At 44.2% G+C, this 27,310-nt stretch overlaps 1 protein-coding gene across 5 annotated transcripts; it reads right to left on the reverse strand.

Annotated features, from left to right (window-relative positions):
- Positions 1 to 268: 268 nt before the first annotated feature.
- Positions 269 to 27,296, reverse strand: LOC113023867 (adhesion G protein-coupled receptor L1). Of its 5 annotated transcripts, none has more exons than XM_026170289.1 (26): positions 26,315 to 27,296; positions 19,482 to 19,594; positions 16,976 to 17,189; positions 16,355 to 16,464; positions 15,514 to 15,528; positions 14,001 to 14,208; positions 12,492 to 12,756; positions 12,052 to 12,391; positions 11,670 to 11,963; positions 8,975 to 9,078; positions 8,656 to 8,841; positions 8,498 to 8,536; positions 8,237 to 8,417; positions 8,020 to 8,142; positions 7,318 to 7,535; positions 7,034 to 7,207; positions 6,154 to 6,366; positions 5,782 to 6,002; positions 5,542 to 5,608; positions 5,325 to 5,413; positions 4,521 to 4,689; positions 4,268 to 4,378; positions 4,089 to 4,185; positions 3,899 to 4,009; positions 3,505 to 3,528; positions 269 to 3,188 (listed from the first exon to the last, which is right to left on the reverse strand). In XM_026170289.1, exons 2-26 carry the CDS (start codon positions 19,543 to 19,545, stop codon positions 1,198 to 1,200), a joined length of 5,628 nt encoding a protein of 1,875 aa, XP_026026074.1. In that variant the 5' UTR covers positions 19,546 to 19,594; positions 26,315 to 27,296; the 3' UTR covers positions 269 to 1,197. The 5 variants fall into 5 exon arrangements, with proteins under 5 accessions (XP_026026074.1, XP_026026070.1, XP_026026069.1 ...); XM_026170285.1 differs by having other exon boundaries at positions 3,505 to 3,525; positions 4,268 to 4,417; XM_026170284.1 differs by having other exon boundaries at positions 4,268 to 4,417.
- Between the last annotated feature and the right edge of the window lie 14 nt (positions 27,297 to 27,310).

Here is a 27,310-nt window from a genome sequence, read left to right on the forward strand (position 1 = left end):
CCACTGCCTCAGCATTCACCTGTAGACTCCAGGGGGCATGTTTACTCATCATTCCCCAATTCCTATATGTACCATATCTGCTGGGTTAGATGAGCTCAGAGTCTAGACTACAAACTCTAACAATGTTCTGTTGGTGTAATAAGCCAGTGGTCTGATTGAACTGTAATTTTTTTTTAAAATCATTCTGGCTGCAGTAGTAGACAGCTCTAACTCATCTGCAAGTTGACACATTTACATTTACACATGCACGAACAGAAACACAAACAGGAACCTTTTTTTTCACGTTTACTTGAACTTCAATAGCAATACAAGACAATCAGAACACTTGAGGCGATATGTACAAGGATCTCGGGGGGAGTTGCAGAAAAGTTCTGAGGTTTTACATGATCTCTGGCTCTGCAGTCAAAAGTTCCATCACCTACAGTCAGTGGCAGGTCGGGGCGCAGAGGTTTTGGTCTTGATGTGAAATAGGATTGGTCAAGAGTTCAAAATCAGTAGGAGGGGATGTGTTTAAGAGGCCCTCCAGTTGGTATAGATAAAATGCTTCACTGTGATACATTAATTATACAAGAATGATGTATATACACACACCCTTTCTCCCGCTTCCTCTCTCAGACACGCATACACACAAACACTCCCTTGCGCACACCCGTGCTCATCAAGCTACGCGCACACTCGTACGTCACGCACACTTCAGCACTTCCTCCTACAGTATGTAGCCTTGTAAAGCCACTATAAAGTCATGCACATGTTCTTTGAAAAGATTTTTTGGCAACACACAAGTGCTTCTTTGACACACTGCTTGCTTGCTACAGGGAGGGGCAACACCCAGCCGATGAAGCAATAGAAACTTAGACGACAGGCCAATAAGGATAAGCACCGATGAGATGGGAAGACACAGCAGGGTTTAGGGAAAGAGAGAAGAGAGAGGGGAATAGGAGGAAGAGTTATCAATGGATCACAGTCATACAAAAGTAACAAAACATGGAAAGGGGGGAAGTCTCGTGGTGATCGGGAGATAGAAGCAGGGAGGAGCCATCACTTTCATAGGCATCACTGTTAATCATCCATCATCATTAACCTTTTCATTAACATAATCATAATCGTTTCCATCAGCTTGATCGTCATTATGTGTTGTTATTATCACCATCTTCCTCCTCCTCCCTGATTTCTATGCCCCAATCACCACCGCCCTAGTCACAGGCTCGTCACCCGCTGCATCTGTCCATCATCTCCTTCAGAGGAGGGCTCTGGCGTGTACCCTGCCTCTCCATTGGATGCCATCGGTGGTGGCTGGTAGAAGGTCTGGAGGTGGTTAGGCCGAGGGCCCAGCGGGGGTCGCCCGAGGCTGTACGGCAGCTCCAGAGATGGCCGCTGAGGCTGACCTGTGGGGCTGACTTCTTCTGGACCTTCGGGGCTGCTGTCTGGGTACGAGAGGGTCGGGGGGGAGTTGCGGGTGTAGAAGCGAGGAGGGGAGCTGCTCCGGCTGTACACCTGCGGGGAATGGCGGGAATAGAGGTTGTTGGGAGGGGAGTTACTTTCTCGTGGAGCGAATATATTTGTCGGCGGAGAGCTTCGGGGGAAGATACTAAGCGGCGGTGAGCGGCGGTCTCCAGGGTAGAGAGGGGAGGGGTTTGAATCTCGGGCGTAGATAGGTGAAGAGTCAGCATCAAGGTCGAGATCTGGGGTCAAGGGCAGAGAGAAGCTGTCAGAATCTTCTCGCTCACCATACCGAAGAGACCCTCTGTCTTTCCCTCTTTTCCTCCCATCTGGACCTCCATCTTTGCTCTCAAACAGGAAGGATTCCTCCCTGTCTACATCCATCCCTCCTCTCCACACGTCAAGCACTCTGTCCTTCTGTTTCTCGCTTTCTCGTTCGATCCCTGCTCTCCAACCATCTCTGTCCTTTAAAAATAGGGATTCGTCTTTCTCTCTCTCTATTCCACCTCTCCATCCATCCATCCCAAAATCTTTCTTTTGAGTTATAAAAGTCTCTTCCCGCTCTGTCTCCGCTCCTCGCCACACCTCCACCCTTCCATCTCTCCTCTCCAGCATATGAGACTCCTCCCTCCCTCTGTCAATCCCGCCTCTCCATTTGTCCATCTCTCCATCTCTCTTCTGAGAGGTAAAAGATTCATCTCTCCCCATCTCTCCTCCACTCCTCCAATCATCCATCATTCCATCTCTTTTTAATAGAAACGTCTCATCCTTCTCTCTGTCCTGGCCGCCTCTCCATGTCTCTACACCTGCCTCCCTCTGTTTCATCAGCAGTGGCTCCTCCAGGGCCTTGTACAGGGGCTCTGAGTCCTGTGGTGGAGGTGGAGGAGGAGGTGGGAGGGGCCTGTCGCGATAACGATCCCGGTCTCGCTCTCTTTCTTTCTCCCTGTCTCTGTCCGTCCCTCCACTTGACTCTGCAGTGCTGCGGTGGCGGGACAGAGTACCAGGCGTGCGGCTGAGAGTGGAATAAGGTCGTGCTTGTACATCAGGGGGACGCGCTTGCTGTCTTTCCTGAAGCCCACGGCGTCCCAGAGTACCTTGCAGCTGTGAGTGGTCCCCATCTTTAAGCAGCTCACGGGACTCAGAATCCCCAGAAATGCGCGCGTGTGACCAGCCGTCTTGTAAGCGAGGCGTTGTGGTATGATCTTGTCCACGTGTCGTGGAATGTGTCTCAGTGTCTTGTGTGAGGTGCCTTGTTTGTGACCAGCCCTCTTGTGCGTTATGCCGTGTGCTTGGCTGCAAGGAGGTAGCCCATCCCTCTTGTGGCGGCTGTGCGTGTCGCGTTAACGTGGCAGTGTGAGTGAGAGCCGGCCTGTCGTGGTGGTGCGGCCTCGCCAAGCTGCCGTAGCGCTCAGGAGGAACAGGCATGGGAACTGAAGGCCTCAGGTTGCTCTGTACCAGCTCTGAAATAATCATCTTCTCTAGTGCTGCTGCATCGGACAGATTACGACGCATCCCAGCACCACCGCTCAGATCTGCTCCCCCGTGCGGTGTCAGGAGCCCCGGGGAGATGTCGTCCCCTCCCATTCCAACTCCTCCGTCCCTCAGAAGGTCAGTGCTGCCCACTACTCCAGCTCGGGACCCAGGAGTCGTCCCTAAACCGTGCAGGGTGAAGGTGTTGGGGGTGTAGCCTCCATTGAGACACACACTGTCCAACCCACAAGACTCCTGGCTTTGTGAAACGCCACCCTCTGTTAGGAGAAAAAAGAAAATGCCAGTCACAAAAAGCCAAGGAACCCATAAGAACTTTAGCATTAAATATATATGAATGACCAAATGAATGAATGGGCAGCGTTTGGTGTTCCTGCTGAGAGTGTTTTGGATATTAATATTTCTGAATGAAATGTTTGGTTATGTAGCCACATGGAGAAATGTGCTTTATGTCTTTATGGTCTGTGCATTGTGACTGTGTGCAAACATTTCACAGATAGTCTATGAATTGAAGCACAGTGCACAAGGGAGTGGCGCTCAATGATTCAAGTGAGCACAAGAGGGAAGAGCTCATACTCTGCTTGTTTCTGAAGGTTCCTACTGGTCCATGTTAAGACAGAAAGACAGAGAGGAAAAGTATCAAAAAAGAAACAATTATTTCAAGTCGAACAACTAAAGCAGATTTAAACAAACTCAAACAAATCCAAGCATCCATACTGTACAAAAAACAGACAACACTGTACTGTGCAAAAGCTTTAGGCTATTAAAAGCTAAACAAACAAAATTTTTGCTTGTATAAATGGCTACTGTATATAATAGTGGTCTAACAGTCACTCAGTATTCAGCATAGCCTAGAGCTTTGCAGGGTTTTGTGCATATACATAAATAAGAGAATGGTAAAAGATAATAATAAGAGAAGAAAAGAATAGCCAGAGAAGCAGGGAGTATAGAGAACTGTATTAGGATGTACCTGTGGAGGTAAAGGGTTGATTATATCCCTGGGCCAGCACTGTGTCATATGGAGAGGCTCCAGCATGAGTCTGCAGCACTTGGTTAGTAAGAAAATGGTTCCCCAAAGCAGCTGATGATAAAGAGGGAGAAAATAAATGGCACATTCTTTGTCTGCAGAGCCAGCATATCTGAGCTATAAACTCTTGTACCTCGGTTAAGAGTAGGTGTATTATTAACATCCGCTGCAATGAAAGACGACTCAGTCTGCCTGCGAACGGTGTCATTCCACATCCTTCTGATACGACTCTGAAACAGACATATTACAGAAGTTCAAACCTGGCTCAGACACAAAGAAGGAGACTAAGAGGCACAGAGTGCTTCAGCATACCTGTCTGTTAGCCGTGGCCCTGCGACTCTGGCTGCTGGTGTAGCGGCTGTTGGATCTAAGGGCGGCACCCTTTACCGAGTCTGGAGAGCTGGACGAGGAAGTTGCGCAGCACTGCGAAAGACGCAGGCAACGGCCATAATCCTTCTGACCCTAAAACATTATTTAGTCATGTAGAAGACGGCTTTCTTCAAATAAATTATGCCACTGACAGACACCCGCAGTTATTTAATGATTCATGCTCACTGACACTGACCTTCCTGGCGAGGCTGCAGTGCAGTATGCTGATAAGAAGAGCCTGGGCAGTGTTGAGGGACGAGAAGAGGTAAGCCAGGAGGAGAGATGGAGCAGATAGGAACATGAGGCCTGAAGACCAAGTGACGCTCTGCAGGAAGAGCAGTGTCAGGGAGCCAACTGCCCATGCCCTGCAGACACCAAAGCAAAGAGATATTTTACTTTTCTGATGAGCAATTTAAAACATAGGTTTTCACTTGCCTCACGTTGAAAATGAATAAAATTCAACTGTGCCTCTATTTCACAGGGCAGCTAAATTATTAACACAAAGAGGAGGAAGGAGCATGTAACAGCACTGAGGTTTGTAAAGCCAAATGTATCTGACAGCCCCCATCAGCAACAGGAACTGTGAAAGAAAGCTGTGACAGATGTGGGCTGCACTACCTTGAACATGCTCGACATTACTCACATACACACTCGCTGACTTTTTCTCTTTTGTTGAATGAATGCTTTTTCTTCCCTCTATTTGTCATTTTTGCAGCAATGCTAAGGTCTGACCTTTACTCACTCAAAAGGACGCAGAGTCTACATAGGTCATGCTGCTATTCAAGACTGCTGCAGTGCATTTAATTCGGGTTTTTAAAGGCTACAGTTGCTGCACTTCTTCTTTCAGTTCTCTTACCTTTATTAAATGATATTAATGAAATTTCATTCAACATTAATAATAACAAATGCACTCGAAAGATGTTTAATAAAACGGACTCACAATCAATTCATGCTTTGCACAATGACACATAATAATTCGGCACGAGAGACTCTTACTAACCTCAGGTTGTCATGGCGACTGGAGTCTGGCTTCAAAGCAGCGGTGCTGTGCATCTTATGTAAGGTCATCACCAACACAATGAGGTTTAACTGATGGCAAAAGAGGAAGATCAAACACAGTCAAATATATGCTCATTAAAACAAAATTACTGATCATGACGCTATGACACAGTCAAACAGGAAACGGTTGGCATTTCTAACACGAGATGAAATCTCACCGTAATGATGACAGCAACAGGTCCGAGGAAACTCCAGATGAAGTAATTGTCTGTGCGTAGCCAGCATCTGCAAATATATACAAACAAAACAACGAATTACAGGAAAATAGGAATCTTAAGAAAAACAAATTAATAAGCAGGAGATGACAAAACAACGGAGTAACTGTCCCCATGCAAGCTTCCAAGAATGTGGAGTCAAAGCCACACACAGCAAACACACCCACAGACCAGTCATCTTACGCAGTTTTCGAGCCGTAGCCTCTAAAGTCGATGGCTGCGGACACGGCCACCACCAGCCCAGGAACAGAGTATCCACACAGGTAGAAATACTTCCTCCTGGAGTTCCGCCCCTCGAACACCTCCCGCTGGAGCAGGTACAGTTCCACTCCTTCCAGACACAACCAACAAAACACAGAGAGCAGCGAAAAGTGCAACAGGCCGGCGGTGATGGAGCAGAGAACCTGAAAAATCAGGAGGCAGCCAAAAAGTGATTTATTACTATTGAGTTATTATGTCAAGCTTTTAAAATTATTATCTAGATCAAGACGCACTTCTTTAAAATGCTATTGTTTTCTAGTCCAATATCATCATAAAAAGAAATAAAACACTAACAGTGTACTGAGTCTTGTTGGCACCAACAAGGAAAAGAACTTCAGTGATGAGCAGGTTAGCCCACAGGTTACAGTGAATGGTGCTGTGGTCTGTATGCCAGGGCGCCCCCTGGCAGCACAGTGTGGTAAGGCAGGTCGCCAAGCACACCAATGCTACCGAGATGCCAACCCAGGAAACCACATAGACAAAAAGCTCTTCCACACCAGCTCCGAACTGACAAAGAAAAGCAGACATGAAAGAAAGTGTAAGACATTCATAGATATTTATCTTGATGCCCATTTGTTTGTGGGCATATCACATGCTGAAAACTGCTGTGTTTCTATCCTTGTTCCACATAACATTTATTTAAAGGAATGCAATCATACCAAACAGAGTGAGCATCTTACTGAGAACACAAAATTTAATTTCATGGCAGAAAAAATATTCTGCTACATGTATCACTCTCTCTTTTACAGCCACAAATCCAAATTATCACCCACTTTGCACTTGATTTTTAAACAACATTTCAGAGAGAACAGCAGGGGTGAACTCCAACTGTGCAACCACAAATGGGCGCCGTGGCGGGCGGGGGGAATCGACAAGTTCCTGGTGGGTGAGGATGGAACAAGTTTTTTTTTTATTCAACTTTAAAGTCTGTCAGCTGTTCATCTCAAAATCTGACTTTTAAGATCTTAGTCTGACCACACAAGCAAATGCATGTAAAATTACAAGAAAAAACGTGACTGTTTTCAGTGGTACGTCCATACTGGCATAATAGTTGCCAAATTAAACATATTGAAAATACATTCTGTGCTCAAACGGTGCAAATGCACAATGGCAATATGGCGAACAGTAGCTTCCACGAATTAAATGCTGCTATGTGTCAGCGTGTGTTACTTACAGCAGGTTGCTGGTATGTCATGAGGACAGCATAGCTGGACAGATGGTTGCAGGCGCAAGTAGTGTGTGTGTTGTTTGTGTGTAACAGGCGGCAGCCCTGTGTAGACCACCTGCCATTCCCAGAAACCCCTGATGCGTTCCAAAAAGAGCAATTGGGACCAAAGTGGTTCTCCAGCTGAGGAAACAAAGGCATCAATAAACAGTATGTTCGACACAGCAATTATGCAAAGTGTTACAAATTTGTTCATTTCAATGTGACTTTTACGCTGAACAGAGTTAAGAGACCTGCAGGTGCCTAAGAGTGAAGATCACTGGCTCGGTGAGATACACTCTGCTGGATCCTCTGTGCACAGATGCAGAGATGACATGAGAGTTCACCACCAGGCTCTTGTGCATGACCTCTGAGCTCTGGCCCAGCCCCAGTCCAAGCCGCAGGGTCGAGTTCTGAGTTGTCAGGAAGGAGCCCAGGTTCTTGTAGAGGGAAAGGACTAATTTCACCTGGCCTGGAGAAAAAACAATATAAAATAGCATGAAATAATTGATCTGGAATAATGATATGTCTGAAATCTTACTATCTGAGAAAAGCTAGTATTAATTCTCCAAACAATCAGTCTTAGCCATGGTTTAATAACTATAATTTAAGAAGAAATCTGTTTGTAATAAATATCTTTGTCACAACTACTGCTGTGAAAATAAGATTAATATTTCCTTCTGCAGTGCTCTTATATTTGGTGCTATGGCTCTGTTATGGGAGTGCAGCACCAGGTCCCCGTGTATAGGATAGGGCAGGCACTGCTAACACAGCAAAGAGGTTTATATGTGTGCAGAAGCTATAGGCAGCCTAAAGATTCAGTAAACAAGTATCAGCTTAGCCATTAGCTCATGTGGCTTGGCACTGAGATCAGCTGATCTGCCTGATTGCAGCAGAGCTTGAGGATGTGCCCTGCCTGAACTAACACTGATCAGTTTCTCCTATGTGCCACATACCGTTGTTGCTGTACTGTTGCAGGGCCAGTGCTGATATCTGTAGGATGCTGTCGCTGTCGTAAGTGTTAGGGAACTTCAGGTCCTGTATGTCCGCCTCTGTATTTAACACGTACACCTCCAGATCTGTGCATAAGAGGACCAGAGGTACACACAAGTCTGGATGAGCTGCTAGTTTGAGGAGAATATGACAAGAAAACGGACGAAAAAGTCAGCGTACCAACATTTGGTGCCCTGTCACTGAAACGTGCTTCATAAAGGTTATTAGCCAAGAGAAACGCTCCTTTTTCTACTGCATCTAATAGCAGTGACGCAGAGCGTGACTGGTCAGCATTGCTCATATCAGCCCAGGACACAAGAGCTTCAGGACCAAGCAAGTTGTCAACTGTCTGAACAACGGCCTGAAAAACAAGAGGGGAGAGACAGTTACATCTATCAGTCTAGCTAGCTAGCTAGCTAGCTGTCTATCCATCTATCTTACCTGAACATAAGCTTTGCATGTGCGTTCTCTCTTCTGCAGCTAAAAAAAAAGCAGAAAAACATCTGTTAGATATCTTTTAGAATCGTCATCGTTGACATTTCTGTTCATTTCCAGGAAAGGTCAAGCACACATCCACACTGACAACAGCAACAATTTACCTTGTTGTAATTGCGTGCTGCTGACTCTTTATTGGCTGGTCTCAAGGCCTGGAGCTGAGCGTCCAGTATCTCGAGCAGCTGTTCAATTAGCTTGACGGACATGCTGACATCACCGGCATAGATCCGCCCCCGGGTCAGGTTGACCAACTCCCCGGCGATGTTGGCTGCATTCTCTCCACTCTTAATCTGGAGTGAGGCGGGGGTGTTTAGAATGTCAAATATTTTGACATTTAAGAGAGAGCTGCTTGCTGACTAGCTTTAGGGCATTTGCACAGCATGCGTGTGCATTTGTGGTTGTGTGTGTGCGTGTGTGACTAACCTTCTGTGCAATTTGGCTGACCCAGGGAGAGGTGCAGTTGGAAAGGTCAGGGCCTCTGGAGTTCCAGCCCACTGGAGACGACATGCATTGATAGGAGGCTATACCTGCAGAGAAGGAAAAGGTGACGCAGAAAGTCAGAAAGGAAACCGACAGTTTGTATTTTATAACACCAGAGCATAGACCAGATATGAGACAGATGTAGCCTCTGTGTCTGAAGTAAAGCCATTGGGGAAGTCCGTTAAACTTGGCATTCTTTCGTATTGACAGAAGGGGGCCTTTAGTTGATTCTATAAGAGTCTAAGAGAAAAATCTACTTCTCACTTGATTTATCGTCTGAGAAAAGACATTCTGGATGAGTTTATGGTTTTAGTGTCTAATTTCATATGTTATGTTAGACCACACAGTACTCATTTTACAAACGGTCGTCCAATTTAGAGTAAAAAAATTGTCAAGGGTATGCTTTAAGATTGCTACAACAAGTTTTTTCCTGCTTCAAAATAGGCCATTAAAGAGTGATTATGCAAGTAAGTACAGTTGGTCCACATAGCGCTATGGCAATAATCCAGCAAATATGTCTACACTGGGGTAGCTGTGGGAGAACATGCGGCTATGTGAGAATAGCCTGTCCCATGCATGCCCCAAGTGGGAGCACTTACACAGTTTTGTCTTTTGAGATCCCCTATATGGCCCCATGATATCCCATGGTAGTTTTGCTTTTTTAGTGGGTACCCATGAGAGTTTGCTGTGAGCAAACAAAAGTGGGCATGCCCACAGAAAATCCTCTTTGGCCTCCCATATAGTGTTTTTAGGGCAGCTGTGGGACACCCACTTGGAGCCTGTATGGGAGAAATATTGGTGTTTCTTACCCATACACTTCCACAGTTCACCCACACCTGCTAACTGTGAGCTTGGATATTATTCATAATAAAGAAGCACTGCAGGGATGTGTAACTTTGAAAGATTAAACCATAGAAATAGAAAAATGAGGCTTAGTAAAGGTGACTGATGTAAAACCTCAGTAATATGTATATAGTGATATATAGAACTCTAGAAGTTAACGTTATAAAGCCATATTTAATTTCCTAAAACAGGCTAACTTGTTTTGATAGGGTTTAGGTTTTTCTTTACATTTGTTTTCTTGTTTGCAGGCTTGTTTAAGCGAGTGGCTCCATAGTCAAGTGGTTTACACATTTGCCTAACAAGTAGAAGATCCCCAGTTCCCCTTGAAAAAACAAGGGGTGTTTGGTTAGGTATAGTATCAGCTGGAAAAATGGCTGAATCAAATAAGTGGCACTACCTGCTGTGGCAGCCCCTATCGAATGTCAGAGCAGCTGACTTTTATTTTTAGAGACATTTTGCTCAAAACTTCATAGCAGCTGGTGGTGGCACATGCTTCATAGGGCATGCTGCAAGCCTACAGTGAACCCCACTTGGACACCCTCTCTGCTTAGTGTCAGCAAGTCACAGTCATCTGTACCCCACACGTCATGCTGGTACTGGGCCCCACTGTGGCTCCACACGGACATGTTTGCTTGTAAGTCTGTGCATCTTTCTGTTATTTCAGGTCAATTGATAAGCAAAATTATAATTTATGAATGATCAAATTTCAGGAAAATGCCTGGAGAAGCATCCAGCATCCTCAATTTCTCAGTAAGAGTCACCCCTCCCTTGTCCCTTTCAAAATACCTAGATCGGGACAGCCAAAAATGCTTGACTCGAGTCTTCAAACAAGAGTCAGTGAACCAGTGGCCAAAATGTCTGACACATCATCTTTTACTTCACTATGTGTGTATTTTTCACTTTTCTATGCAGATAATTCCAATTTTATGGTTTATTTTGATAAAAGCACAATTTATAAAGGTATGTTTAAAACTTTAGGAAATCACTGCCTTCTTGTTACACCGTACACATTTAGTTTTTCCTTCTCAGCTCGTCACTAACTTTGCTTGTGCTTTTGGTTCCGAGCAAGTATTGCACAATAGGGTTAATTTTTTGCTGAAAACAGCTACTGCTGGAAACGAGGCCAATGATAATGAACCCTGCAGTTAATAACATAATAACAGAACTGCTGTATGAGCTAAAAGAAGTTGCAAGGCTCTCCACAGCAGAAGCCAGGTGATTATTTACCATGAATTGAGTTTGAAGCCTTTAACTGATCTGCTTAATTGCTGCACACATTTTGTTTACAAGACATTTAATGAAAACCAAGACTGGACACTTGTTCTGCAAATTAGGTTTAAGTATGTAACAACAGCCACGCCTGTTTCCAGTTATAACCATCGTTTAAGATAAGACTCAATCATCACTGCCGTGCCAAACCCATGTCCAAGCCATTCAACATGATTATGAAGAGGCAAAACGCACTCCAGGCATCTCTACATAATCTCCATAAGAGTTGCTCCTCAGAGGGAGGCAGGGCTGAGGAAGACAGCTGCACAGCGAGAGGAAGAGTCGCTGAACCCAGCTTCTCTACACACTGTAACCTCTCAGACTCATCTGAGGCAAGTTCAAAGAGAGGACATCCGACTACATTTCAAAGGGAAACAGGATACACACACACACACACACACAAATGATACTACACACACATGAAACAAACATGTTGGCATGCTCACATCTGCGCGCACACACACACACACACACAAACATGCATATGAAACACACACACTGGCATGCCCACATCTCCCACACCTACCCAAAGACCCCTTAGGGCAGGGCCTTTCCACGGTCTCCCCCTTTAGGGTAGGGGGCCACTGCACCCCTCGTGCCACCCGACTCTCACATCCTCCCACCTGACCCAGTCCCCCAGGGGCCAAGGGGACACGCAGAGGAGGGCGTGGGGTCAGAGGGACCATGGCTGTGATCGGCCGCTGGTCAAAAGGCCCTCTGTTGATGACACCAATTGGATGGGAGGCTGACGGCCGTACTGGAGTCAGAGCCACTGTGGCTGTGTATGACCGGACAGTGGTCATCAGAGAGGACAAGGGCCCTGGAGGGTCAAAAAGCACTGTTAATTCTCCACATTTATTACATTAGTCACCTATGTCCAGTTACACAACTACTATCATTCAACTAACCTTTAGTAGGTGGTGGTGGTGTGAACTGTAGAGGGTATCTCAGTACATAGTAGTTATTCCACACATACAGCTGGTTGTCTCTAGGGTTGTAATCTATGGAGGAGATGTACTGGTAGGGGTTTGGGAATGGTATCTGAACAGGAAGCTCCTGCCCACGACTGGTATCGTAGGCATAAACCACCATGTTGCTGCTGGCTCGGCCATCTGCCTGCCCCTCATCATCCTGGAAAACAGAGCGGACGGCGTAGAGAACACCGCAGGCCATGAAGGCGTTGCTAGCTCCACGTTTGTCAAAGCCAGTTGCCCAGGTACCCTCAAAGCGGAGAGTGTAGGGGTTCACCTGCAAACAGGAAAGAAATGATGAAAAAATCAAAACCTCCTCTTTTCTTTCTTCATCCTTTCCAAAATACAATCATCGATCTGTTTTTCCTTCCTCCTACCTGGCTGACCACGATGCGTCCATTATTGGCTTCAGTAGAGTAAATAACCCAAAGGCCGTTCTCATCCACTGCCAGATCGATGTCCGACTTCCCTCCCCAGCGGTAAGGCGAGGTATCGTGGTAGTTAGCATTGACCACCACTGCCTCCCCGCTCTTGATACGGGTGCGTAGGTCATATTTCACAAGGTTGCGTGTTCGCTCCTTGTTGTAAAATACGGCACCGTCATACACCACAAAGCCTGTACCATCCACACGGCTGGGCAACCTAGGAGATTATTATGAAATACGTCATGAAATGTGTGAAAATATATAGTTTGTGACTTTTTACTTTTACAGAAGAACAATAGAAACGATACGGAGTCAAAACATCAAAAATTGGCGTGTTGTGTGTTGACCGGAAAGCTCAGCTCAGATTAAAACCACCCAGAACATCAACAGCACCAACTAAACATCAGTGATATTAGCAAGATATCTCCACAGAGTCCAAAAGATACTAAAATTAAACATCAACCCCAGCTACACTTAGGCTAGCTTCATTCATTTGTATTTTGTAAGCAGCATAAAGGGATACATTTTGTTATACACAGCAAAATCTCCAGTGTTAAATTAACACTAGAGAGTGTCTATATGGGTCCACACCTCTGAGTGTTAAATACAACACTGTTGAGTGTTAAATTAACACTTTTGACAGTGTTATATGTTTAAAAGTAACCTAGTCAGTTTTGAAGATTAACAATGGCTAACACTGAGCAGTGCTGATTTTCTAACACTGGAATATTTCTAACATTTTGAGTTATTTTCCAGTGTTTAACACTCAACAGTGTTGTATTTAACACTCAGAGGAGTGGACCCATGTAGACACTCTCCAGTGTTAATTTAACACTGGAGATTTTGCTGTGTACAATCTTGTGTTGCATAAGGAAAATTAAATTATCTTGAATTCTGATTCTTTAGTGGCCTAATTAGGATATTATTTTGGTGACAATTGCAGATATTGTGGTAGCCTTAAGAGCATTTATATAATACCTTTTAATAATCCCAGACCTTTTTATTCATCACTGAGAGCAAGCCTCTCAGAAGCTGCATGCATAGATTTTACCACTAACTATGCAAACTACTACACAAAGAGCTAACAAATGAGTGGTAACACATTTAATGAGTGTAGCAGAAATCTTATCATCTATAAATGGCAATGATGCTTTTAACTATAACTCTTCTTATTTAACCATACGTTATAGATATAGAATATATGAAACCAACTTTTTATACGGATAAAATAAATGTTTTTCTTTTTCCATAATAAATTGATTTGGCTAAATGTGAAATAAGCCCCCAAGGCCTGCAAACTGCCATTATTTTTATTACAGACTACTTCATTGATTTTTTTTTCCAGCTGTGATTAATCTGTTACTTTACAGTTTCTTAAAAAACAATAAACAAAGCAGACCCTAGAGTAACTGAATATTCATCAACTATCTCAACAATATACGCAGTACACAAAGCACTCACTTATAGGTTGTGGTGACTCTGTTTTGCCGATAGTCATCCCAAGAGGCGTACTCATACAGCACCTCTGTTCTATAGGGTGTCCACGGCATGACATACAGCCTGTCACCAGCTTGCAGGGGGTCTTTACACCAGGCCCCTGATTGATGCTCCACCTCCAGGAGCGAGGAGGCTGGCTGGATGCTGAGCAGTGAGCCAGGACACACGAAAACTGGAAGATGGGAATTAGGTGGGGTAGAGGCAGGATGTGAGAGAGAAGAGAAAGAGAGAGGGAGCAAAAGCGCAGGAAGGGAAGTGCGAAAAAGAGTGAAGAGAAAGAAAGTGGAAGCAGGTGTGGGGAGAAAATGGATCAATGCATGAAAAATGGATTGAATTAAATGCAGTCAATGCAGCGAGATTAAGGAAAAAGAATGAAGAGAAAAAGAGAAAGGGATTTAAAACACCTGTGCTGATCTCGAGAGGCAAGCAACAGAAGAGACGTATAAGTGTTGAGAAATCACACACTGTTAGTGTGTGTGTGGTGAGTAATACAACAGGGACACTGCAATGAAAGGTGTGAGTGTATTTATGTGCTTTTTTGTGTGTATGTGTGTGTGTGTCTGTGTGTGTGTGGGTTAGTGCAAAAAGAGTGAAAAAGAGTGTGAGGTAGAGTCAGGGACGCAGAAGGCGGGGCTAAATTTTGCCTTGAAGTGAATGAGAGGGCAGGTTAGTTTACGCCGAGCACAACGATTGGTCCACCCACATGTCAATAACTGTATGGACACATATGTATACTGTACAGTCTCACACTGGCATGCAAATAGGCATGCACACACACCCACACATAAGCAGTGCTTGGTAAGCACACATCCAGACGGATATACAATCACACAGATTTCGTCTTATTTTTCCTATGAAGATAAATAAGGGGCTCTTCCTATAAGGGAAGAAAAGGGAAAATAAGCATGAAGAGGATGACTAGACAAGAAGGAAGGAAGGAAGGAAGGAAGAAAGGAAGGAAGGAAGGAAGGAAGGAAGGAAGGAAGGAAGGGAGAGTAAAAAGTGAAAGAAAGAACAAAAGAAAGATCGAAAGAAAAGAAAGAAAGAACATAGAGGAGGGAAAGCTTCAAAGGAAGATTGTGTTTATGTACGTGTGAGTGGCTGTGTTTGTGTTGGTGTGCACAGAGACTGAAGGAGAGACAGAGAACAGAGAGATCAACCAGGAGCAAGAGGGAAAGAAGAGGTGAAGAAACTAAAGCAAGAAAGCAAGAGAGAAAAGATGAAGAGAGACTAGGTGCAGAACCTGGATAAAATTGGATAAAAGGACGGCTTTCTATACAACGAGAGATGGATAAAATGGGGGGAAAAGAACTGAGTAGGAAATGAAAAAAGGGAGGGGGCAACATCCAGCATGATTACGAAACAACGTCCTAGGGTAGGAGGAAGAGAGAAATGGTAGGAGAGAGGAAGAGAAGGAGAGAAAAGAGGGGGTTCGGGGGTAAGGAGAGATCAAGATGCTACAATGTATTGTCTTTACCTTTTTGGTCCACTTCTACTCAAGCATAGGAAAAAAAAGAGGGAGAGAAAGAAAGAAAAGTCAGAGGGTGAAAGAAGGGAAGTAAAGAGAAGCAAGAAAGCAAGCAAGAAAAGCAGGAGAGAAAGAAAGGAAGGAAGGAAGGAAGGAAGGAAGAAATAAAGAAAGGGAAAAAGAAAGAAAGAAAGAGAGAAAGAAAGATTTGCACAGATAAAGACTTTGGAACTCATTCTCACCACATACATTATTGTTCACGTAAAAGGAAGGAGCACGAAAGAGACCCAACATATTCTTCTTCCCTCTTCTCCTCCCCTCCCACCCTATCCTCTCCCCCTTCCCTCCCCCACCTCCCCCGATCTCTCCTTCCCTCAATCAGGCTCCTGTGGAGAAAAGAGAGCAACTCCCGTGGCGTGAATCTGGAAAAGAAAACACACACGCATGCACGCGCAAGTGCATACTCCCAAACACACATACACGCAGAAGACATTTTGGCAAACAGTTTTTCTCTCTGTACTTTCTCCGTACAACTTTCTTTTTACATTTCAGAAACACAAGCATGCACACACGTTCCCTGAGAAACAAAAACAAAAACGAAAACTCCCAGTCTTTTTCTATCCATCAGTTTCTCAGGGAACTAGTAAACATCAGAAATCATACGTACAAATAATAATAAACACCAAAAACCTAAAATGCATCTTGGTGAAAAAAAAACAAAAACATAGGTTAAATCTGTGTGCACTTGTGTTTGTGTTTATGTATGTGTGTGAGTGTGTTTGTGTGTGTGTGTGTACATACAGTATATGTGTGTTTATGTCTGTTGAAATAAATATATATGCATACTCACTGTAAGGGACACACTCATACTGGATCTCCAAGTACTTGTATGTTCCAGGACAGGGGTCTGGGAAGACATCAACCCCTGCAACCACCACACACTGAGTCCTGTTGTTACACCTGGAGGACGGATGGATGGATGGATGGATGGATGGATGGATGGATGGATGGATGGATGGATGGATGGATGGATGGATGGGTGAGTCATACGGATGATGGAGAGAGAAAGCAAAGGAAGGAAGGGGAGTGATTACCAGACAGGAAAGGGGAAGCAAAGGACACTCCATTTGTCTACTCTCCCTCTCACTGAATATTGATCAGTTCTTCGAGGAAAACACTGCTGAGTACACAGCTAATGGTGCAGCCAGGCACTCATACTTAGCTGGAGAGGTTGCTTCACCTGCATGTATACATGACACACAAGACAACCTACTAATCAGCGTGTATGTTGTGCAGCAGTGCACACATACAAACAGTTCATGCACTCATTGATTGCCGTAGCCACTTCTAAAAGACGTATTCAAATAACTCGAGTACGATATTACAGTTTGCATCTTTACTGCGCAATTTTTAACTGCTTATGCAAATATAGTGTACACACAGCAGGATGTGCAGCCCAACACATACTCACCTCTGTGACATGATCTTTAGTGCGTCAGGGAGGTAACACTGTGTGTTCTCCATCTGGAAGGGGTCTGCATCACAGATCTTATCATCGGTGCGTCCGTAATTGGCAGTCTCCACCATAACCACATCGCTCCCTGGGCAGCGCAGCTCTATGGGGTAACCCTCACATGCCAGCTCCCTGCGTAGCAGGCCAAATGGCATAGCGGCCCGGGACATGGCTGCACAGTAGGCGGGGGAGAAGTGGGGTGAGGCAGCAGCGGATGAAAGGGAAAGGCGGAAACACAAGAAGAAAGAAAAGCCAAGTTTTCAAAATTTACTACAGGCAAAAGGAGCTTCATAGTTAAGTTAATACATTTCTAAAAATTGGCATTTGATTTATTTTTGTAGTGTCTGATTTTGAAGGGAGTCAAACGGCTTCTTAGAGCTATAAACCAATTACTGACTCCCATGTTTTAATGTCCAACTTTACAGCTGAAATGAAAATAGTTTTACCTTCTAAAGCTAATTTAACCCCTTCCTAACAATTTTCTTGTAGTAGTCTTCAGGCTTCTTGAAGGACATTCAAAGTTCTTCTGTGAATGTTGGCTACCGTTCTTTGTCAAGATGATTCCAAAACACTTCAATAATTTTGAGGTCCGGGTTCTGGACTGGCCAGTCGTAACTGAGAGAGCATATTGCATGCTTTTCTATCCAGGTATGATTTTACTGCACTGCCAGTGTGTTTGGGATCACTGAAAATGAAAAGCTGAAAATGCTGCATCTCTCCTGTGTCAGCTATTTTGTGGATTTTTTTCCTCTTTCTTAAGGACCTGACTTTCAAACACTGTTCATCTGCTGTATAAGTAGTTTTTTAGACCTGCCACTTCTTCTTTTGTCCACCACTTGTCCAGCTTTGTCAATTTTTTTAATAGCATACCGCACATCATGCCATCAAGTTTTAGGCTAACATCTCATCTGGTGCAGAAATACTATTTTATGCCCGTCAAGCTGGCATTTTTCAGAGATTCGTCTTAAGAAATTGAAACAAATTATCTGTTTTTGTGAAAAGTACAAGGACTGAACTGAAAATGTGTGAAAAGCAAAGAAAACGCTTAAAATACATTCAGAAGATGTTTCTTTCTACACAAAAAGCTTTTTGCTTTGTATATCTGTAATAGTACTATTGCTGGCTCCTTGCAAAATATAAAAAATGGTGGTGGCTCAAAACGTTTGCTCAGTACTGCATAAACCACCTATTAGTATTATGGTTTGAAGCAATAATTCATAATCATGGATGCTGGCACAGTCTCACATTTGTTTTAAGCCTTTTTTTTTTGCACTTAGTTATGAGTGGTGCTCTGTGATGGATGCTAACATGCAAAATCGAATCCCAAAGTTACGAGATGTTAACATCTGACACCATGGATACCGTATCTATGGTATCCTTCGTATGCTATGGATGCACTGGATTTCAGGGAAATTCCATATTGAATTAAATATCTGCCTAATGGTGAGCACGGAGAAAAGGCAGGGAATGAGCAATTTCTGTAGGACTGGAGACTGTACAGAATGTGATACTAACAATATTAACATGGCCAGGCTGATTACATCATCTGGGCTACATTGTCAGGCTTTGGGAAGATAAATACTCCTGGTCTACAGATGGGATCAGCTATCCAATACCACGAACTATAGGACATTGATCCCATTAATGATTCCCTAGGATAGAGACCTTACTTTGACTGCCTCATTCAAATCATTCCCATACCTGTATTTGTTAGCACATTTAACACACATTACACATGCTTTGAAATTGTGAAAACGTTGAAAACCGCTAATTTAATCTTTAAAATGCGCAAGTGTGAAAGCTAACACTGGAAGGAATCCCAGATGTGACTGTTGACATAATCTCGTCACACCTCCTTTGTAACAGCTACATGTGACGCGCAGCTTTGAAACCACTACTGACACTCAGGTGCTCGGTAAACACAATCAGACAAGTATAGGATTTCATTTTCTTTGAGCACTACGTGTGAATATGTTAAATACAGGCTCAGCGAAAACACTCACCTGACAACCTTTTAAAGCTGTGTAAACCATGGTTATTGGAGAAAATCCCATTACCATTACCTTAATCCGCTTTCTCACACGAGTTTGAGTATCGTGTACGCATGACAAGGTGTTTGCAGCATCAGGATTAAAACATTAAAGCAACACTTTGGTGTGACTAGTATGCTGCTGATGTACTGTAACTGTCTGCCGTGCTGAATAGCTGATTGTTAATCGACTTTGAGCTACAGGCAGCTCCTCATACACTCCACTCATACACTTGTATTCAGATCTTGTGTTTGCGTAGGTCAAAGCATGTCATACAGCTTGTCTAGATGCCTTTTTTTAGTGGCACTGGGCTTCACTCGATTAGATGTGAGTCACTCAAATTTGTGTTGCACTGACATTATCTATGGCGTTTCAGTTTATAGGATTCCTCCTACTTAATGCTGTCAGAATCAACACCTCGACGTGACGCTTACCTTGGCCAGAGGGCGCAACTTGAGCCAGAGTGAGCACGCCCACGAACCACAGTGACACAGCCATGCTGGGCAGGAAGAGTTAGGACGTCACACCACCACAGTGCTAGGAGAGCCTGGGGAGGAAGCAGTGGAAGTGTGAGACTGTGAGTGAAAAACTGCACCCTCTCGTCTTAGTGGAGATGTGTGTGCGCGCACGTGTGTGTGTTGGATGGTCAGAAACCCACACTGACTATGAAAGAGTGCACATGAGACACCACAGCAGGGTGGAAAGAGGACAGAATAATAGAGACAGACAGACAGACGGACGGACACAGAGCGGGAGCAAAATAAAGATAACAATTGAACAATCGGTGCAGCGAAAAGCCCCTCAATCTGCTGTTACCATGGTGATAGCACAGTGCAGTCTCAGGAAGTGAGAGAGAGAGAGAGGGATGGAGAGTGAGGAGGTATACAGTGGATGTGCGTATCTGTTACTGAAAGCGCACACGTGAGAAATTGTGTTTTAAGTCTGTAATTAGCCAGAAGCAATACTGGCAACTGACCCATAAAAGAGTCTTAATCTTTCTATCCTTAGACACACACACTCACAGAGGCAGAGGGCTGGGCTCAGCTTAGGCCACTTTTCAGTAATCCTAAATAAATCATATCGTAGAGACGATCTCTTCCCCCGCAGGCGTAACTAGGTAAAGCAGCTGACTGAAGACACAGGTGATCAGAGGGCAATGGTGCACTGTGGATTTTTATGAGGGAACATACGGGGCGCAGGAAGATGAGCTACAAGAGAACAACAGTAATATGACTCCTTACTATAAACTGAACTCTTGGCCCTGGACAGAAGGGAGAGAGGAGGGGCCTCATGTACGCCATAACATTTCTTTTTCCTTTTAGGATTTCAGCTACAGCTGTAGTGTGGACTGCGTAACCAGAATTACGGTCTTGGGAGGTTGTGTGTGTGTGTACATAAACATATGTGTGCATGTGTGTTTATTTGTGACTCGGTTTTCGCTCCGTCTTCTTGTTAGGTAATGATGGCCGACAGATTTAGGTCACTCCTCAACAAATGTCCAACACGCATTCAAAGACTTGCGCTCGCACGCACACACACACAGACAACCTCGCACGCATTCGGGCACATGCGCATAAACCAAGAAAGAGAAGAGAAACCTCTGCCTTCTTTAAATCCACTCAACCAACAAGGCTGTAATAAAGGCCCCAGGACCAGTGAGCTATGCACACGCACACACAGTAAATATAAAAGACTGAACAGAATGAGAACATTTCCATTTTTTATCAGATGCACGCACAACCACGCAAATACATACACACAATATGTCTAGTCTCCTGCAAACCCCTTATGGCAGCATTTTCTTATGCTTGCTACCCCAAATCTCTCTCTTTCTCTCTTGCTATCTCAGACCCCCCCCCCCCCCCCCACACACACACACACACACACACACACACATAGATGCAGAGTAAGTAGAGCAAGGACACTGATGGCCCTTGACAAAGCCACACACCCGGTTCCCCCTGTTTGCACCACCATGCTTACTGCCTACAACCAAAATCCTGCCCCGGGGAAGCGGCCGGCCTACTTGAAGTGGCAGCTATCTCTAAGTGAGTGTATGAACATAATGCTTAGAGTGAAAAAAATTACACAGGCGCACACATTAACGTGCATGCTGTGAATACACCCAACCATTTACAAAGAATATACACAGAGAAAATTCGTTTGCATGTTTTGCTGGACGATTTCATGAAATAAAAATATTCTCAGTTCATCATTTTACACACAGCTACACGGCAGTGTAGCTTTACAATGATAGCTGTTACAAGAATTTAGGCGTGACATCTAAATTCTTGTAGTTTAGACGGTAATCACACAATTCTGCATCACACAGATCCTTAAGAATGCGAGTAGCCTGTTGTAGAAATAATGTAAAAATCAAGTTACGTACACTCACGTGCATTAGAGGCCATACAATCAACAGAGGGCGAGATAGAAAGAGAGACTAACCTCCCTCTCTTTGGTCACAGAGCAATCAGTGCCTGAGGGTAGATCACTATGAAGCACAAAGTGACAAAGCAGCCTTGTAGCACTATGCTCTTAATGGATGAATGAATGTGTGTTTGTATGTGTGTGATGGAGAGGAGAGACTAATTAAGAGGTGTGGGGGAGAGACATAGATTAGTCTTCCAACAGAAACCCTGAAAGGTTTATTGGCTGAAAGACTTTTTAATAACAAGAGTGGGAGAATTTTCTTGTCGCTATGGATAATATTTAAGAATCAAAACACACTACAGTGCCTTGTGCAACTGCCAGTTTCGGACCATTGACCTCTACATTTCCCAGAGGGCTGAGGCCTACATGCTGCAGTCAAAGCCACTTATGGGGTTTTAGAGCCTGTATGTTTGTCTGGTCGATGTCTGACTCCTGGGACTAGAGGTGTCGCATTCCCCTACATGTATGAGGGTACACAGAAAATATGGTAGTAACTAGCATATCAAGCCAAATTTTTCTTTTATTTTCTGTCGTATTTGTTATTTTTATGATTTTAACCCCTACTTTATACATATCTGGAATACTAGCAGGTATTAATTAATCCCACAGAAGGCCAGAAAGACTCCCTGGTGTCTCGTTCTGTGCCACATTTTTTAAGAGGTGCAGGCCGGGATCTCTTACAAAAGAAAGTTTTTGCACAAAAAGTAATTGGGTTTTCTCTCACTTAAAGAATTGAGTCTTTGCTAAAGACTGCAGGAAGACTGATTAAACATTGATAGGTTTCCTCACATATTTATCACAACTGTAATCCTGCCTTCAGCACACACTCCCTGAGCTAAAAACACACCATGCATTTGTGCTCTTTAAGCATTTTCTCCGTATCAGAAACTCTCCAGAATTGTACGGGTTTGCTCATTAATCATTCTTTTGTTTTTACCTGATCAGTGCGAAGCATAATAGCTGAAATCTGTTACTGTCACATTTAAGATTATTGCCCAATCTGAATCTTTCTTAAAGCACATAATTTACTTAAGTCTGTCTTCAAATAATACTTTTTTTTTTTTAAAGGCATTACAACTGTATCTGCTTTCCATAAGTGGACGTAAAAAAAAAAAACAACAACTTCTTAATATGACAAAATCCAAAGGAATTGCCTGATTGGTTGATTTTAAAATTAGTCGAAGTTTATATATAGCCTCCCTGTAAAAAAACAAACAAATCCACTGTCCACGCCAGTAAGAGGTGGGCGGAAACCAATCTCAGACCAACAAGGCGTACAATAGGAGGCTTGTGCAGCATTCATGTCAAGTGGGTTGCACGGTGGAGGTGGAAAGATTCTTATGCCAATGAGTTGCAAGCTTTCATGACAGCTGTATGAGTGGATCATGTTTTTTTTAAAACTATGTATAAAATTGCATTGACAGTGTACAATTCTGTGCATTAAATACGGGTGGATGGCAGATTTTGGCTGCTTTGAGGAGTCCGTGTTCGTTTTTACAGGCACTTTTACTTTTGTCACGGTCCATGTGTCTGCCCAGTCAACCCAGTAAGGCCACATGTGTTTTTTGTTTTTGTTTTTGCTCTCTCTCTCTCTCCTGTGTTCGCTCTGCCTGGGCGGAGCTCATTGCGGGCTCCCCCCCTTTGGCCCACGCACCTGGGAGCAATCACACACCTGCGGCCCATCATCCTGCTTTCCTGACTGCTAGTTAAGATGGCGGCTCAGTGTTTCTCGTCGCTGGACCGTTTTGCGACACATGTTGGTGTAGCCCCGGCTGACTAATATCTCGAGTCTTCATAGTGACTCCCTTGCGGTGGTTATCTCTCGTCTTGTGTATGTAGATTCCTGGACCCGTCCCTTGAACCTCTTTGGATTTCAGAGCGCGAGTGTTTGGATGAGCGCAGTGGCGCGTGTTGGAGCGTGTTGAAGATTGGAGCGAGTGGGCGCACGAGCGAACGGAGTGTGGACCTACGAGCGTGTGTAGAGTGTTTTCCCTTCCTGACCCGTGAACCCCTGGAGCCACGTTCATTCCCCTCGTATTTTATGTATAGTTCACCGGCTGTTGTTTGCTTCAGCTTCAGTCAGGGTTCCGTCAACGCTGACAACTTAAAGTACCGACGAACATAGTTTATAGCAGCATGTGATTTTTGTAATAACAATTTAGATATCGGCTTGAACCGCAATGATAAGTCGATCATCAGAAAAATAACATTTTTTTTTCCAAAAAAATATCTAAATAATAAGTAGGTTTTATCTTTCTGATGCTTTCCTTTGTTTTAAACCTGTGAAAATGTTGTGTTTTCGGAAGACCTACAGGCTCATGTTCAGCACATGTTAATATTTGTTTGGAAAACAGTTGTGGTGATGTTGCAAAGTCTTGGCACATCAGATCTCTTGACAGTTTGCAGAGGCCTGATATTAGATGATCTGTTAATGTTTCATGGCCAATAGTTTCTAGGAAAGCAGGGAGTTCCAGCCAGACACAACTGGCTCAGAATAATGTTCGCCTGCTCGAAAGAATTGAAAGTGACATCTGTGTTCATTTAGATCTTCTCAACATCTAATGAACATTTTATACTTTCTTCAAAGTCTTCTTTCTCAATTTAGGAGGTATTTCCCTGACACATAACAAGAAAATGTGCAGTGACTTTTTAGCACAGATTTGGATTTTTGCCATCACATTTCACATCTTTAAGTTTCTTATTTTAGGGGTTTTAACTTGCTGCATTAACTGAAAAAAAAATAATTCCCGTCTGTCATATTTGATCTATAAACAGCTTTTCAAACCTTGTCAAATCTATCTGAAATTATATCGCATTATGTATCGATACAGCTGCACAGCAAACACACACACACACACACTCACATATGTGAGTAACATACGTATATGTGTTCATAATTGAAAGTGTGTTTAAGTATGCAAGTGATCCTTTAAACTTAAGAAAATGTGGCATTGCTCCCAGTTGTATGTCAGCATAACCTGCTCCGATAATGTGAGCTGCTGGAAAATGTCATCAGAACAAACTCGCAGAGTAAAATACAGGATTGCGGTTTGGATTTTAAAATGTCACATGGCTTGGAAAAGGCCTTTACGCCACTAGATCATCAACTGAAGTACGAGAGAACAGAGCAGTCTGGACAGAAGGGAGGAAAAAAGGGTTTATTAATAAAATATTTTAGCAAAATAGCAATATTAGGTACAGTGATATGGCAAAAATTTGTCTCCTCGCAGAGATTTTGTCAGACCGTGTACATTAAAATCACTTGACTAAGCAAAAGCATACGCACATATCTGCATGTCAGCTTTACAGATTATGTACGATTTATTTTTCGTGTTTAAACATAACCCCTGGACAAAATTAGCATAGTTAAATACGTCTCATTATTTGTTCCACAGTCTGACTTGGAACTGTAACAGAATATTAATTAGCTGCTCTTTTGACATTGGTAAATTTAAATGATTTTTACACGCCAAAGTGTCTGCCCCTTATCTTTGTCATATAAAAATCCAAGCAGATGTCTGTTCTCATATCATGATATTGATATTACACTGATATATCCGCCCACAGCTCTGCACAGGCTTGCATAAAATGCTCACAGCACAAACGGGGAGACTGACTCAGTGTGTCTGACTGATTCAAGGAGACGTGAGAGGAACCTGTTCGAGGTGGTCCGAACAGAAAGAGACAAATATGGTGCATTTTACAAGTCAAATGACAGAAAACCCATCCAACTTGTGTGTGCGCATGTATGTGTGTGTCTGAGTGGTTTAAGCAAATCACTGTGTCCTTTCTTTTTACTCCACAGTAGTTGATGTAAATGATCCCTACATGGAAACAAACCTCATTACCTTTGTTTTCTCTTTCTCATCCAACACACAGTGCGGACGCACACACACACACACACAAACAGAAAGGAGTCACCGCTCTAAAATCTGGGTTCACAGATAGTTCTCTATATTAATGAGCTCTTTTTCAATGTTTTTGTATCTATAATTAATAGGACACAAACGATGTCTTTGCACACCCTTGGCTACAAATGAATCAGAGATTGAGTCTGACAGTAGAGCAGGAGTCCTGTCACCCACTGAGCTCTTCCTCCATCTATTCCCTTAGCCTTTCTCCCCTTTCATTCACCTCCTTTGTCCTCTGCATCTCTCTATCGCTTCGTCTCTCTTTCTCACAGTCACTCCAGTCTCTCCGCCTGGCCTCCTCCACTGACCCAGTCCTCTCTTTCTCTCTCTGAAATATTGATAGTGGACTCTCACTCACTCGCTCTGCTACCTCTCTTCATCTCTTTCTCTTTTCTCCTCATGTTCCCATCTGTGGTGAATCAGCAAACCAAACCCGCATTAAAACCCCTTTTGTGTGTGTGCGTGTGTGTTTTACATCACTGCTCACTGCAGCACACATGACGCTGCAACCAAAGGTGTGTGTTAATGAACACAAATCACACCACCCATGACAGACCCCTCTGGCGTTCCAGTCTGGGACACCCTATCACAACACTTTTTCCCCTCTCTGATCTCCAAAGACGGGTAATCACGTGCCTGTGAATATTTCACAACACTCATGGCTACTACTGACCAAGCTTTAATGGCAGCCAGCGTTAAAAACCCCAGCACAGCAGCGCATGGGATCCATGTCCACTCAGTGATCAAATGGCCCTTGGCAGCAGCAGAAGCAGAAGCAATACCAATGAAAGAAGCGGGGCACCTGTGCTGTCCTCTGGGGCATTGATCATATATGTGCGATTGTGCGTGTGAACGAGAGAGAGAGAGAGAGAGAGAGAGAGGAGGGGCGGAGTGCATCCTCATAGCCTATATCCATATCTTACCGTCAATCCTCCAGTTTCCCTCGTCCTCCTCCTCCTCCTCGCTCACTGCGTCTCCCGCATCCCGTCTCTCCGCGCCCTCACCCACAGTACTCTCCTCCCTTTCTCCCGATCCGCTGCGCCCGATGCATTAAAAAAAATTTAATACTCAATGGGGAATTAGTGGAGGGCGAGACCTGCTGGGCTATACGACAGTCATTAGCGTGATTTGTCCAGCAACAACTGGGCGTCCTCCGCCTGTGATCAGTGCGAGAGGCAGGGTTTTGCTCTGCTGGACCTCACACCCTCCCTCCGTCCTGTAGAGGCTCGATGTCTTCCCGCTGTGCTGTGTGACTGTGCGTCACGTTGGTATCATAATTCCCACGGGTTTCATGCCCAGAAATGATGCGGGCTATAGGCCTTATAGCCCCGATGGATGAAGGGAGGGAAATAAACGGGCACACACGAAAACAATAATTAGGCGCAAATTAACGCACAAACCTCGACCGCTCTGAGCCCCTCCGTCGATTTCTACGGCTCGCCGAGCTCAGCTGTCGTTTGTCATTGTTGATCGTACGCCTCCGATGCCGTTCATTAGGTACATCCTTGCATTTAATGGAAAATAACGTCGACGTGATAACAGCCGCTTTGCATATCCTTGAAGAATCGTGATGGGGTGCAGCGGCACATCAGGACGGATATGGAGAAATGTCAGGCTTTAAAAAAAATAGGGGGGGGGGGGGGGGGAGCAAGAATCGCGTTATAAAATAATACTGGGGTTTAAGGGGGGAAGGAAAAGACAACAGCTGGACGGTCAGGAAAGATACAGTTTCCCGTTCCTGGCCTCGCCTTGCATCCGTCCGTCTCTCTTCTTCTCTCTCTCCATCCGCTGGTCCGCTTGTTGCGCGTTCTGCAATCGAGAGCGCGCAACGCGTCTGCGCTTCTGCGTGTGTGCACGTTTGTTTATGCGTGCGCGTGTGTACTTGTGCAGAGAGAGTGGCGGGGTTGGGGGGGGCTTCG

The sequence above is a fragment of the Astatotilapia calliptera genome, chromosome 6 (assembly GCF_900246225.1).
Source record: "Astatotilapia calliptera chromosome 6, fAstCal1.2, whole genome shotgun sequence".
Classification (NCBI taxonomy): domain Eukaryota; kingdom Metazoa; phylum Chordata; class Actinopteri; order Cichliformes; family Cichlidae; genus Astatotilapia; species Astatotilapia calliptera.